The following is a 12,500-nucleotide window of genomic DNA, read 5'->3' as shown; positions in this document are numbered from 1 at the left end:
GTTTAACGGTTCATGAAAACCGTTAGTAGCATGGATAAAAATTTTAACTTAGTGGTTACCTTGTAACGTTAGAAAAATTTTGCCTTCGTTAGTTGATTTGGCCTTTAGAAGGACCCCTAACAGTGATTTTGGTGCAGTGCACTCAAATACCAAATACCGTATTAATTTAAGCTTACTTGTGTCGTCTAATACCCGAACAAGTCACACAAAAATAATTGTCCTTGAGGAATAGCTGACAAAAATAGATCAATCCTGGCAACAAAAGGTGGAGGGCAAAGACAAAGCATGAAGTTAAGCATGTTATAACCAGAAAAGAGAGTCTCACTGGCCTACAAATTTTTATTAATGTTCACTTTGTGTGATACAACTGACAGAATCAGTCTCGCCGGCTTGTGCTTTTAAAAACAACAACACTTTTCCTTCCAGAATAATCAAATAAATACAACCGGCGCATCTTACAAACGTTAAATGAAAATTTTTGACGGAGAGCATTAATTTAACGATTGAATCAGCGAATTATGCACAGGAGAACCAAATATATTATACACTTTTTTCAGTGTTTGCCATGACGCCACAACATTCATTTCACTATGTTCTCTCGCCGGCGCGCGCTTTAAAAAAACAAAACTTTTCCTTCCAAAAAATTCAAATAGGCATAATCAGTGCACTTTCAAATTTGGAAGGAAAATTTGCTTTTAATGGAGGGCATTTAACCGTATGAATCAGCAAACTTAACGCACAGTAGAACTGAAGATATAATTTTTTTTTCAGTTTTCGCCGTGACATTTCACTATGGCCTCTTGCCGGCGCAGAAAAAAAAAAACTATTTCTTCTTCAAGAAAAATCAAATATTATTGGCACATCTCACAAACTTTGAACGAAATTCTTTGTCTTTATAATATTATTATAGAGACTGCGAGCAGTCCCTTCATAATAAAATCAGTCAAGCGGCCCGCTTTTCTGAGACAGTCGTGTTTTCACACAAACAAATAAAATAAACGAGGGAGGCTTGGGAAGAAAAGTGTAAGGTAAGAATAGTAAACATGTATGTAGATTGGAGGACAACGAATTAACTCATGCATGCTTGGTAAGAATCCAAACAGGTGGATAAGACTTGACAATTAAAGATGCTCTTCCCAAGCCTCCCTCGGTAATTTTATTTGCTTGGGAAAGAGAAGTGTAAGGTACATGAAAGAACTAGTAAAAGCATGTATGTAGATGCTCGACAAATTTATGACGCATGCATGCTTGGTAAGAATCCAAACAGTCTAGTCTTTTAATGAAAGAACTCTTTTACCCCTTGAATTTTATTTGATTCGTGACAAAACATGACTGCCTAGAAAAGCCCATTTAAAGGTTTTTCTCGCAGTGTTTGCTTTGACACATTTTACCAAATTTTGATTCGGCAAAAACAAAACTTTTTTCCCTCCAGAAAAATCAAATCAATATTATTGGCTCATCTTACAAACTTTGAATGCAAATCTTGTCTTTTAACAGAGATAATTTTACCATTTGATTCAGCAATTATGCACAGTAGAACCGAAGAGGTGTTTTCTTTTTTCAGTGAAATTGCTGTGATATTGGCCTCTTGCCGATGCTGGCTTTGGAAAAATAAAAGTTTTCCTTCCTGCAGTGTTTTGATATCGCTTCCGCAGCGCTCGTTTGCCGAACTGACTTAACTATTAAACGCTTGCAGCTATGTGCTATCACGACGTTGCAAACCGTTAGTGTATGGTGCCTTTAAAAGCATCAGCATACCATCAGTGCCGTTAGCTTCTGTTACCAATTCGTTAGTTAGCTGTTAGTTTTGCCCATTTAAGGTCAAAACGTTGGTGTACGTTTCCATGTGAGGTCACACACAGTAGATTTAGCCAAGCCTAAAAGCGGAGCTCCCAGGTTATTTCTTATCAACTCAGTACCTGCTCACCAGTCAATTAAAAAAAAAACCAGCTGACCCAGGGGCCGCCGCCTAGGAAAATTTTCTGGGAGCCCTTCGGGCTTCCAACATTAAAAGTTAGTAGCCCGAGGGATTTTTTCAGGAGCCTAGAATTAATTAATTAACCAAAGACCCGGAAATGGCGTGGTACAGGCAATTTCCATCTCCAATTACTCTACAAGCGATCAAGTCTGGTGGAGCATCACATGGAATTAGAGACTGAGCCAAGAAATCTTGTGGCAACTCCTTGAATCCTCATATTGACTGATTGATTTTTATTTGTTGACAATATTTGCTTTTTAGTTTTGAACATACATGTAAATCAGGATTATTGTTAAGAGCTTCTTTTGTTAACAAGAGCTTCTTTTAACTTCTTCGAGTCGCTCATCGCTCGTCTTAAGTGCATAAAGATCCAGGTATTTAGGGAAGAACCTTTCGCGATCCGATCGTATCACGGAAATGCATTTTATAGTATCACTGAAATGACTACGTAATTCCACCTTTACTCGACTTCCGAATGACAACACGAGACACACGAGCTCCATTGGTGTTACCGGCAAAAAAACCAGTAAACCTTCTGCAATTAACGCGGGAAAAAGGAGATTCGCACATGCGGCATGTAAAACACGAAAATATTTTCTTTCAGCATTAAATTCAAGGTTAAAATATCACATTACAAAAATAATATTAGGCACGGTTACATGGGGCACTTTTACCGCAGTAATGACCCTCTTACCACGGAAAACTGCACTTAGTCCATGTGACCGACATTTCCCAAGGTAAACTTCCCATGTTAAATTTCCATGGATACTTCAAAAAGATCAGTGCAAGCACCCGTGACATTTAACGTGGGAAGTTGGAATTTGGAAGTTGTTTTGATGCCTGAGGTACAAGAGCCAATCGCGATGCTGATGAAGTTGTGATTAAATTTCCAGCCAATGAATTGCGTGAGATTTTGTTTTACCTCGGTAATCTTCGTAACGTGTGACCTCTAGTTAACACGGTATACTAAAACCCAAGTGTGAGGCACCGCGGGATAATTTACCATGGGAAATGGCATTTACCATGATGGTGAGTGTAACGGCACCTACATGTATTATACCACATTTTACTAGTAGAGAGCCGATGGGATGAATGGAATGAATTGTTTCAAAAAAGAGCGAAGGTAAAAAAAAAGTCACAAATTTGCGACTTCTCCAGATAGTTTACACAGTAGTCACAAAGGGAAAAAAAAAATCAGTCGCAAATGCATCTGTATTGGTCGCGATTTCAAGCCCTGGACCTTGATGAGCTCTAAACTTGAGCCTGAGATATGGTCTGTGATACTGGTCAGCAGATACCTTGTCTTGACAGGTGTCCAATAACAAAGATGTACGCTGTAAACTGGCTGAAGTATGGCTGCCTCGATGTGCTCTAAATTTGAGCCGATGATATGGTCATGAGATACTGGTCATATTGGCACACATGGAGGGGTGGACAGTCATACAGTGACCAAAACCAAATTTTCTTGCACAGATGGGTTATCATATTTTCTTACCCATGGTGCTGTGCGTGGAGCTCTGCTATAACAAGGCACTTGAAGCATAATCGCATGCAAAACTACTGTAACAGTACTTAGTTTTGTTTTTCCTTGAGTCCTGATGTTTCCCTCAACTTTCGGGATTCAAACAAAACAAACTGTTTCCCTTGGGACCATAAGTCCAACATGTTTATGTACATTGCTGCCTACATGTAAATACAGAGATTGGCTAATTCTTACACTGGTCAGAACGAGCGTCATTCAAGTGATAAAGAATGGGAACCAAAATGTCCAGGACATCACTACTCTTCAGCACATAGAACAAGAATTTCTGTGTAAAAAAAAGTAAAATAAACATCAACCCCTGTCCAGAGTAAAATGTTCATAAACTGCGCAAACGTTCCTGTAATAGCTGAAATTACAATTATAAAAATAATGAGTCACAAACCTTGTTTTGATCACACATCTTCCAAAACAGAACTAACAATTCTTGATGAAAACTGACTTTCTTACAAGAATTTGGCAGGTATGTCTATAAAAAAAAAAGTCATATGGATATATAGTTACAGTTGTATGACTGTTTCATATTGTTTCAGCTGTAAATAAAAATCAGAACTCGCAATATCTCTCAGATAGAGGGTATACAGTACAGTACCAAAAATGTAGTACTTACTTGAATTAGTGGATTATTGAGAAGGTTGGCCACACCATGAAGAATAAAATAGAAATCCTAAAATAGAGCAAAACAAATTACATAATTATGCATGTATCACAAAGCTATTCTTTGGATGTCATTTGAGCCTTATTCACAAAAAGTGAGCAATAGTGGCAGCGTGCAGATAAACATTAGAAAAGTTTCATGGGATCATGCTTCACCTCTTCTCTATGTATCCTTGATAAGTAGTTACAGAAAAGGTTGTCCACTGGAGATTCCTACGAGAATGATATCAAAATTAACACAGTCAAATGACTTCCCTTGAATACATTGTAGAAGTACATGCATTGAACTACAAAAACAAAATACAACTTTAGTTTACAACTTATTGATATAGGTTTTGGGCATTAATTCATTATAGCTCGGCAACACCAGACCCCCATAAAACTGAAAACGTTTTGCCAACACCTCAAATTTTCAAGACATACATGTACATGTACACTGTATTAAATTCTGACACTGAAATACAGTACATCACCTACAGTACCACTCAAAAGTAAGTTACCACCCTCGCTACGCAAGTATGTGACACCTTAATGGGATTTGACCCATCACCCTCAAAGATCTAGCTGGACACTCCACCTACTGAGCTACATGTACTACAGATTCTACAGTGAGTGAGGTTTATTTGTAGGCTTTGACTAACTACAATCACACAGTCAACATGTAATCAAATCAACAGATATTAATTTTAACAAACTTTGTATGTTTGAAAAACAGCTTTGCAATTGAAGCCTACAGTACATTGCCCACGATAACAGCTTTACCAAGATTAAAACGAAACTTAATGTGGCAAGGGATTTTCTTAAAGGCAAACATGTACATGTGTACACATGTACAACCCCAGCTTGTAATCTTTACCTTTCATCACACAGGCTACATGTACATATACCGGTAGCAATTATTACTACAACAGGGTTTTTAGCAGGCAGACCTATGACTTCTTGGCAATGTCGCTAGTAAGAATACATCTACATGTATCTTGTTGTCAGCAACAGCCTTAAGAATGTGTTTACAAGTACAATAATTTATTATAAAAATTATGCCCAACCGTTACTTTACTCATTAATTATTTACTGCATGTCGTTACCTCAAATGGGTTCTCCACATCACCACCATTCATTACAACCGAAGCCTGCTGCATTGTCTCATGATCCAATAACACTACAAGCAACTGAGCAGCCACTTCCACAAGGGGTTCACGATAATCAGCAAACATAAGGTGGTTGTAACTAAGGAGAAGGAAATACATGTAACATTGTTCGCACTGCAGTATATTCAACATCAGTGGGAGTCAACATGAATGGGTTTTTGAATGAAGTGAGTCAGTGTGTTCTTTACCTTGGATTCTTGTCTATCTGCTGTTACAGACAGATACAAACTTATAACAAAAATGAGCAGCAGAACTCGATTTTATTGCTTTTTGATGATAGAAGTAAATGGAAGTACTGGAGAAAAACCTCCTCATTAGAAAACCATGAACCAAATCAATCCACATTATGTCGACACCATTTTTCAGGGATTGAACCTGTTCCCACAAAGCATGGACCAATAAAATTGCCTGGTCACTCATATTAGGCAATTCCTGTACAAGTTTTATACTTACGGAACTCCATATCCAATTGGGTCATAAGAACACACCAGATTTAACAGAGAGGTGAAAACTGGAAGTGCATGTCTGTCAATAACAGTGAATCAGAGTAGTGTAAGTTTCAGATCAATAAAAACTGACATAACTCAAGATTTGAAAAAGTGCAGGTGCATAAAAGCTATATACACCTCATTTTAACATTGTTATCAGTTCAGTTGAAATGACTGCAAAAACTCCATCACGTTTGGTAGAGGATACTCCTTAGGTCACTGTCAGTCCTTTAAGGACGGTGCCTACTATTGTTATTGCATGTGCACACGTTCTGCGCATCTCAAGAAACATTTGGATTTCCTGTGGGAAGTGCTTACTAATAATTATAGGGTATTTTTGCATGGTTTAAAACTACGTGGAGAAAGCACAACTTAGCAAGTGCTATTGATTTCCAAAAAGAAATTTGGGGGTAACTTTGGAAAAGAACAATGCATTTTAAAGCTTTTTACAAATATTGCTGATTAATTATCTTTGAAAATGCGTGGTAACCGTACCCCCAATTTTCCTTCTTAAATTTCAATAACACTTTTTGAGATCTGCTTTTCCCGCATAATCAAAAACCACACAAAAATATCTTTGAAATAGTAAGCACCATCCTTAAAATGTGCATAATATGACTGATTTTCTTTATTTTACTCAATTGAAACAATATACATGTACATGTAGTTTTCTGAGATAAAAGCAAATCCAAACCGATTTTCCTTACATTTTACTTTTAGCCTTTTAAAAACTGAATTTCCTTCAGGTGAGGTGCAAAACCATGCTAGTAAGGAGATTGGGGATACCAGAATTGTGACATCAATACCAGAACAAAATTTTTCCAGGGCCTAAATTTTCTGGTTTTTTTTTACATTCATAAGTTACTGAAACTACTTCTGATCAAAATTGCATTGTATTGGTTGCAAGAATGCAAAAGGCAAAAGCACCAAACTTGTATTCCGAAAATTCCCTTGTTGAGATATTGGCATCGTCACTGGCCTGCCATTTTCAGTCTCCTCACCAGCACTGTTTTGTACTCCACTGGAAGTGAAAATTCTGCTTTTTACAACTTAAGGTGAAAGGCATAGACACAAAGCAAGGTTTTGCATTTGAAAAACACAGGAAAAGAACTACACTGTACTGTAGCTGTTCATACATGTAGCAGTAAATCGCTAGTCTTTGCAGCAAATTCTGATTTCGACCCTCTAGATAAAATCAAAATCACAAAAATAACCTATTGTAGAAGAGCTCTATACCAATGAACCACAAAAACCCCTGCTAAAATGTCAGCTTAGACATGCATATAGATGAACTTCATTTACAGACTGCACAAGAAGTGATATCAAAACCATCTAATCCTTTCCTAACTTCTATAATGTCTCACCTGTTACCAGAGGAAGAGAAAAATGAAAGCCACTTGTTTGGTCTGCAATGGTTCTCAGCTGTAAAAAAAATTACACAAAAATAAAAGCATACTATTAGGTTAATTAAGTTAATTAAGGGCACTGATGTTTTCAAACGAGCAACTAAGTATGTTAGCAAGAGATGACATTACTCTTGATGGTACTGTACAATCACTACGATAGTAATTATTACCATCAATAGTAATGTGAAGTGTCATCATGAGATGATCTGTTCTCTTCATACAACACAGTCTACATGTACGCTCAAGATGAGCTGACTAACCTGTTGGAGGAAGGTACATAGCTTCAGAAAAACAAGTTAAGAGCAGTTTTGAGCAGTTCTGTCCTGTTGCAATCAAACTGTGGGTTAGGGGGTGGGGATGTTGCAAATCCGACACCAGCTTCCCTGCAAATAAATTGCCATTTAATTAATGATTTTTCCTTCTGAATTTAAGCTTTTAATTTAATCAATTATCTTATTACTACTTTTTATTGGGTTCACTGTGATTAAAAAAAACTGTTGCACAGCACAATAGTTAAGAAAATATGGTAACCCATCGATGCAAGAAAATTTGGTTTTATAGCACCATACAACGTACAACCACGTACGTACGACGTACGTACGTACGTCCGTACGCCCCCCCCCTCCATGTATGCCAATGTGACCAGTACACGTACCATATCACGGCTCAAGTTTAGAGCTCATCCAGGAGGCAATACTCCAGTTGACACTAACTAGTTTACAGTTTACATCTATTGGACACAGCAATGTTATGGTCAATTGACACCTGTCAAAACAAGGTATCTGCTGACCAGTATCACGTGACCATATAGCGGGCTCAAGTTGGACCTTATCAAGGTCAGCCGTTTTTTTAAGTTGACACAGCTGACCAGGGACTGGTTGTGATTTGATCGCAGGCTTAAGCCAGGTCAGACACTCACACCTGAGCATAAACGAGGCTTAATTTTTTGCGCTCTTTCTGTGGCTCGAAAGCAGCTGCACACGGCCACGCTACGTCAACAAAAGCTCTTGACAGCCGATGCTTTTCGTGTTCAGGTACGGTTTGGAAAATATTTTTTTCTTTTCTTACATTTTTTCGCTGGTTTCAATCCAGGTTTGACATAATATAGCTGTGGTCAGGACACACTGGTGGCTACGTAGTTATTCAAGTCAAGCATTGGAGGATATAAAAACTTAAAGCTGAGTGTTTATTTTTAATTTTTTTTTGTGCTGCTTTTGCTCTGAATTGCAATTTTTGGCATGAGTCTTTATCTTAAGATTTTTAATTTTGAATCTACTAAGGTTGCAAGATGCCTGGACGGCCTATGACAGAAGAAGAAAAAACGAAAGAAGAGAGAAAGAGAACGAGAACGACAAAACGGTACACCAGTAATAGCTCAAACGTTGGTGGAAGAAGTTACTCCACAAATTCTTTTCTGGGACACTAAACCGTTTGTTACATTATTTCTACGGATGAGTGTTTTCAAGTGGATGCATATTTCTAAAAAGTGGTTTAGTTAGTTTTTTTCTTTTTTCAGGAATGAAACTCGAATTTTTATTCTCAACTGGAATTAAATAAAAATAACAATCGTCTGTACTCTTTTTGGACAGAAATAATTGATCTGTTTGCTGGTTTGTTTGGCTTTAAAATGCGAGCGAACAAGAGGTTTTTTCTCCGTTTGCCTAATTGTTTTTCGATGTGCCTCGACAGTGACAAGAAAATTTTGCCCTTATGTTTAGAAAACATGTAATCTAAATGAGTTTCTCGTAAAAGTAAGGAGAAATATCACCAGCTTGTGTTTTCAGAAGTTTGTTTAGAGCACGTAGGTAATTTGTTGGAGATTCTTGTTTGAAGTTTGTCCTTTCTAGCCGATTCTGTTCTAAGCCAAGCTGGCGTGTTTCAATGAAATACATCAAAATGTAAATGATCTCGTTTTCAGAGATAAAGTGCAATAAAGTACATCAATAAAAAAAACCTTGTTTGACCTTGACCCAACAAAGACGATCTGTCACATACGAGAGCTATAGTACGTCTGTGATTTCTAATTTTAGCTTGATTCCTATTCGCTGGCTTTTGACAGTCAACTCTGAAATGGCTTCTTTCCTTTCCATTCGCTTGCTGAGGATTTGCTTGTTTTTTTTTAAAACTCTTGCGATTCAAGAAAAAATAATTGCCTAAAACCGTAAAGCATTTGTTTAATGTTGGACGTTCTGCAAAGGATAAGCGACTTCTGAGCGTTTGCAGGCGGTAATAAGTGCTCTTACAAGCGGTAAATTTTACCGGTTACTGCCTGATAAGGAGAACCTGCACTCATCCCTTCGTGACTCACGCGATCAGTCGGTTTTTTTCGGGTGAAATTAACTGTGGATTTCACTAGTTAGGCAGCGAAGAGACTGACATAATTAAGCAATACCGGGGAAAACCAAAACACGGACAACAATTCCAATTATTTTCACTAATCCTAGAGCCAGTAAGAATAAACAACCCAGAAGCTCCGCTTTTAGGCTTGGCTAAATCTATTGCATGTATTACTAGTTCCAACGATGATAACTTATAAAATAATATTCGGGGAAAGCTGCAACATACAATGTACTCACTTGGCAGTTTGTCTTCTATAGTAAACCAACTAGCTGTTTGCATTTGTTAAGATCAATTAAATTAGTTAAATGCAAAGTTAACCACCACAAGCTTTAGTGGGCAGGGGTTAAGCAGTGACAGTTATCAGTCAAAGCTGTTAAACAGTTAAGCAGCCTCCAGTCAAAAAGTTGTAAGTGCAGGTTCATATGGATAGTTACAACTTAAGCATTTCCCTCCCCAACTCTCCCCTTACATGACTTGTATTTTTTTTTCTTCTACCAATTCTGTGGGCTATTAAGGCTGTTACATAAATTTCCAGACATGCACCTGTATTCTATCTGGACAAATGTAGAGGCTGGTTGTTAGCACTGGAACCCCTAGCCACAAACCTCTCATTTAAGGGAAGTAATGGTTAAAAGTAAGACTAGTTTAACTTACAGCGAGTGAACTGAGTAATGTTTGTGTGCAAGAGGAGGTCTGGCTTCCTCGGCCTGTAGGAAAGAACTATCTGTCAGTTAAAGCAAACCATTAAAACTGTCACTTTAGACGCATCCAAAAAACCCTTTTGACATTATACAAGTCAGAGTCTTATACTGTATGCAGTTACATTATATGCAGTAGCTTACATAATTATCAAAACCATTAACTATTATTGAGAAGCCTCACCTCTCCATCTCCAAAACTCTCTTCCTGTGGAAGAAATACAATCTCCTTAATGTTAATATGTCTATACTTTCAACAATTTACATGTATGTGGATTTCTTGCAGGTACACCATGTATGGTTCAGAGTTCAATAATATATTTTATAAACACAATCTACAGTGTTATATATGAATCACCAAGAAAAATAACATGGAAGCAGTACATGTATCAACACAAGCTCACTATATCAAACAATGTAGCACCACTGTACATGATGTACAACATCAATACAAATGTACACTGTACCACTTTCTTTGAACCTAATGCAAATCTACATCTTTTTGACAGTAAAAACTATTCAAAGAATGGTAAGTATAACCTCCCTTGATTAACTGCAGAAAAATCAATCAATATTATACACTTGGTATCCCGCAAAGCAAGGGAGAGTTGCATGTCACAAAAGTTCATGAGAATCTCTCAGATAGTACGCGCGCTGTAATTGGCTAAATTAGCGGGCCGTATTCTACAGTACGGCCCGCTGTACAGCCCGCTAAATTTAAAATTTCGACAAAACATCATCTAGCGAGTTTTTTCATGTCATTTCTGTTGCATAAACTTGTACTGAAAACTGTTTGAATCTTGCAAGCAACTATTTCAAACTTAACAGCCAAGAAGATTTAGTTTTTGGGATTTTGGCACGGCATTCTTTGTGGCAGTTGAACCTTCCGCTTCACTTTGACTAGTTTCCTTGCCCGCGCGCCGGTTAACCTCAGAGATATAATAAATATCTAGAGGTATTTATTATTTGAGGCCGCTTTTCTGCCGAGGGAAATTACGGCTAGGCTCCAAAGTTGCCGCGGGAAAGTCAACCGAGGTAAACCCTCGGTAATTAAAATTCCGCGGTAGAGTTGGGTTTCCGTTGACTTTGTGTTTCGATAAGCTATTGTAGATTGTAATGTTGAAATCCCACCCGAACAACAGAAACTGAACAAGTTTCGGCTGAAAATTGCGAACAGCAAAGAGGGTTATAGCCGCTAATCATGCACCTTGGTTTCCTTTTCCTTTTTTTACATGCGAAAAGAATCCGTACTGTAGCTAGATTCGACCACATTTGAAAACTTCTTTGCGACATGCATTTGTATTTTGATTGCAGTGATTATTTCGAAGACTTATGGTGGACTATTCATTCGAAGGTTCGACGCTTGTCCACTTGCGTGGGACTTCGCCGTCATTTTATACATTTAGTTTTATGGGAGAATATGTCCGCTTGTTTTTTGCAGCTCAGCGCACGGAACATACATTTATTCATTATTATTTCGATATCCTGCAAACAGGAGAGGGTTTTGACAATATTTACAAACTGAAAGCTTACATGTTCAGGGTGAACGGCTCGAAAACCTTGCGTGACCAAGTTACGACTTCTTGTGGTTTCCTACTGCAGTATTACTTTCTAAGGTTGTTTAGTGTAACAAAATCACAAAAACAAAAAAAAAAAAAAAACACTCCAAGGAAAGAACCCAGGATATCAAACCCCTGAAATAGTCGAAAATTATTTGATCTAAACTGAAAAGATTGTTTTCGTGCTCTGGGTAATCATTGGTGCATATCGGCGTGGTTATGCAAATTTATCACGAGTGGACGCCCGCTGCGAAAAGAGTTGCACGTGAAAGCGCAACGCACTGGAGCAAAGATGGGTTCGAACATTCTAAAGTTTGTTTCGCTTGCTGGTTTTGCATTTGTTAAAATTCGTATGCAAACGATGAGCGTTCAGATAAGTAAGAGACTTCTTTTCTCCACTAACTACAGTCTATTCTTAAATTTGTTTTCCATGCGTAATCAACATGCTGCAATTAAAAAAAAAATTTATGGAAGTCAAGTAGACTATTGCACGACTGATAAAAAAACGCAACGCGAAAATGTATTTTGCTGCAATTGCTATGATATAACAATTTATTGCTGATGATGAAAAGCGATGAAAAAAAAAAAAAATTCTTAAATTAAATTATTCGTCGGTACGTTTGGTCTCAAAATAGTACCGACAAAGGCTCCGATGCCTCGGAAGAATGTTGCGATTAAAATTGAAA

The 12,500-nt window shown here is 37.6% G+C and overlaps 1 protein-coding gene across 1 annotated transcript in view; it reads right to left on the bottom strand.

Annotated features, from left to right (window-relative positions):
- LOC138014072 (protein HID1-like) overlaps window positions 1-12,500 on the bottom strand; it is a 35,805-nt gene that overhangs the window by 11,786 nt on the left and 11,519 nt on the right. Inside the window, exons 4-15 of the mRNA XM_068861101.1 lie at window positions 10,440-10,463; window positions 10,212-10,264; window positions 8,008-8,138; window positions 7,478-7,600; window positions 7,176-7,233; window positions 5,777-5,848; window positions 5,261-5,402; window positions 4,332-4,388; window positions 4,129-4,185; window positions 3,904-3,987; window positions 3,696-3,786; window positions 2,469-2,475 (exon numbers count right to left, since the gene is read on the bottom strand). Of these exons, the coding sequence (XP_068717202.1) occupies window positions 2,469-2,475; window positions 3,696-3,786; window positions 3,904-3,987; window positions 4,129-4,185; window positions 4,332-4,388; window positions 5,261-5,402; window positions 5,777-5,848; window positions 7,176-7,233; window positions 7,478-7,600; window positions 8,008-8,138; window positions 10,212-10,264; window positions 10,440-10,463 (899 nt within the window). The remainder of the gene's footprint in view (window positions 1-2,468; window positions 2,476-3,695; window positions 3,787-3,903; window positions 3,988-4,128; window positions 4,186-4,331; window positions 4,389-5,260; window positions 5,403-5,776; window positions 5,849-7,175; window positions 7,234-7,477; window positions 7,601-8,007; window positions 8,139-10,211; window positions 10,265-10,439; window positions 10,464-12,500) is intronic.

Source organism: Montipora capricornis, chromosome 8 (assembly GCF_036669925.1).
Source record: "Montipora capricornis isolate CH-2021 chromosome 8, ASM3666992v2, whole genome shotgun sequence".
NCBI lineage: Eukaryota > Metazoa > Cnidaria > Anthozoa > Scleractinia > Acroporidae > Montipora > Montipora capricornis.
Note: the sequence above shows the minus strand (reverse complement) of the source record. Positions and strands in the feature narration are given on the sequence as shown.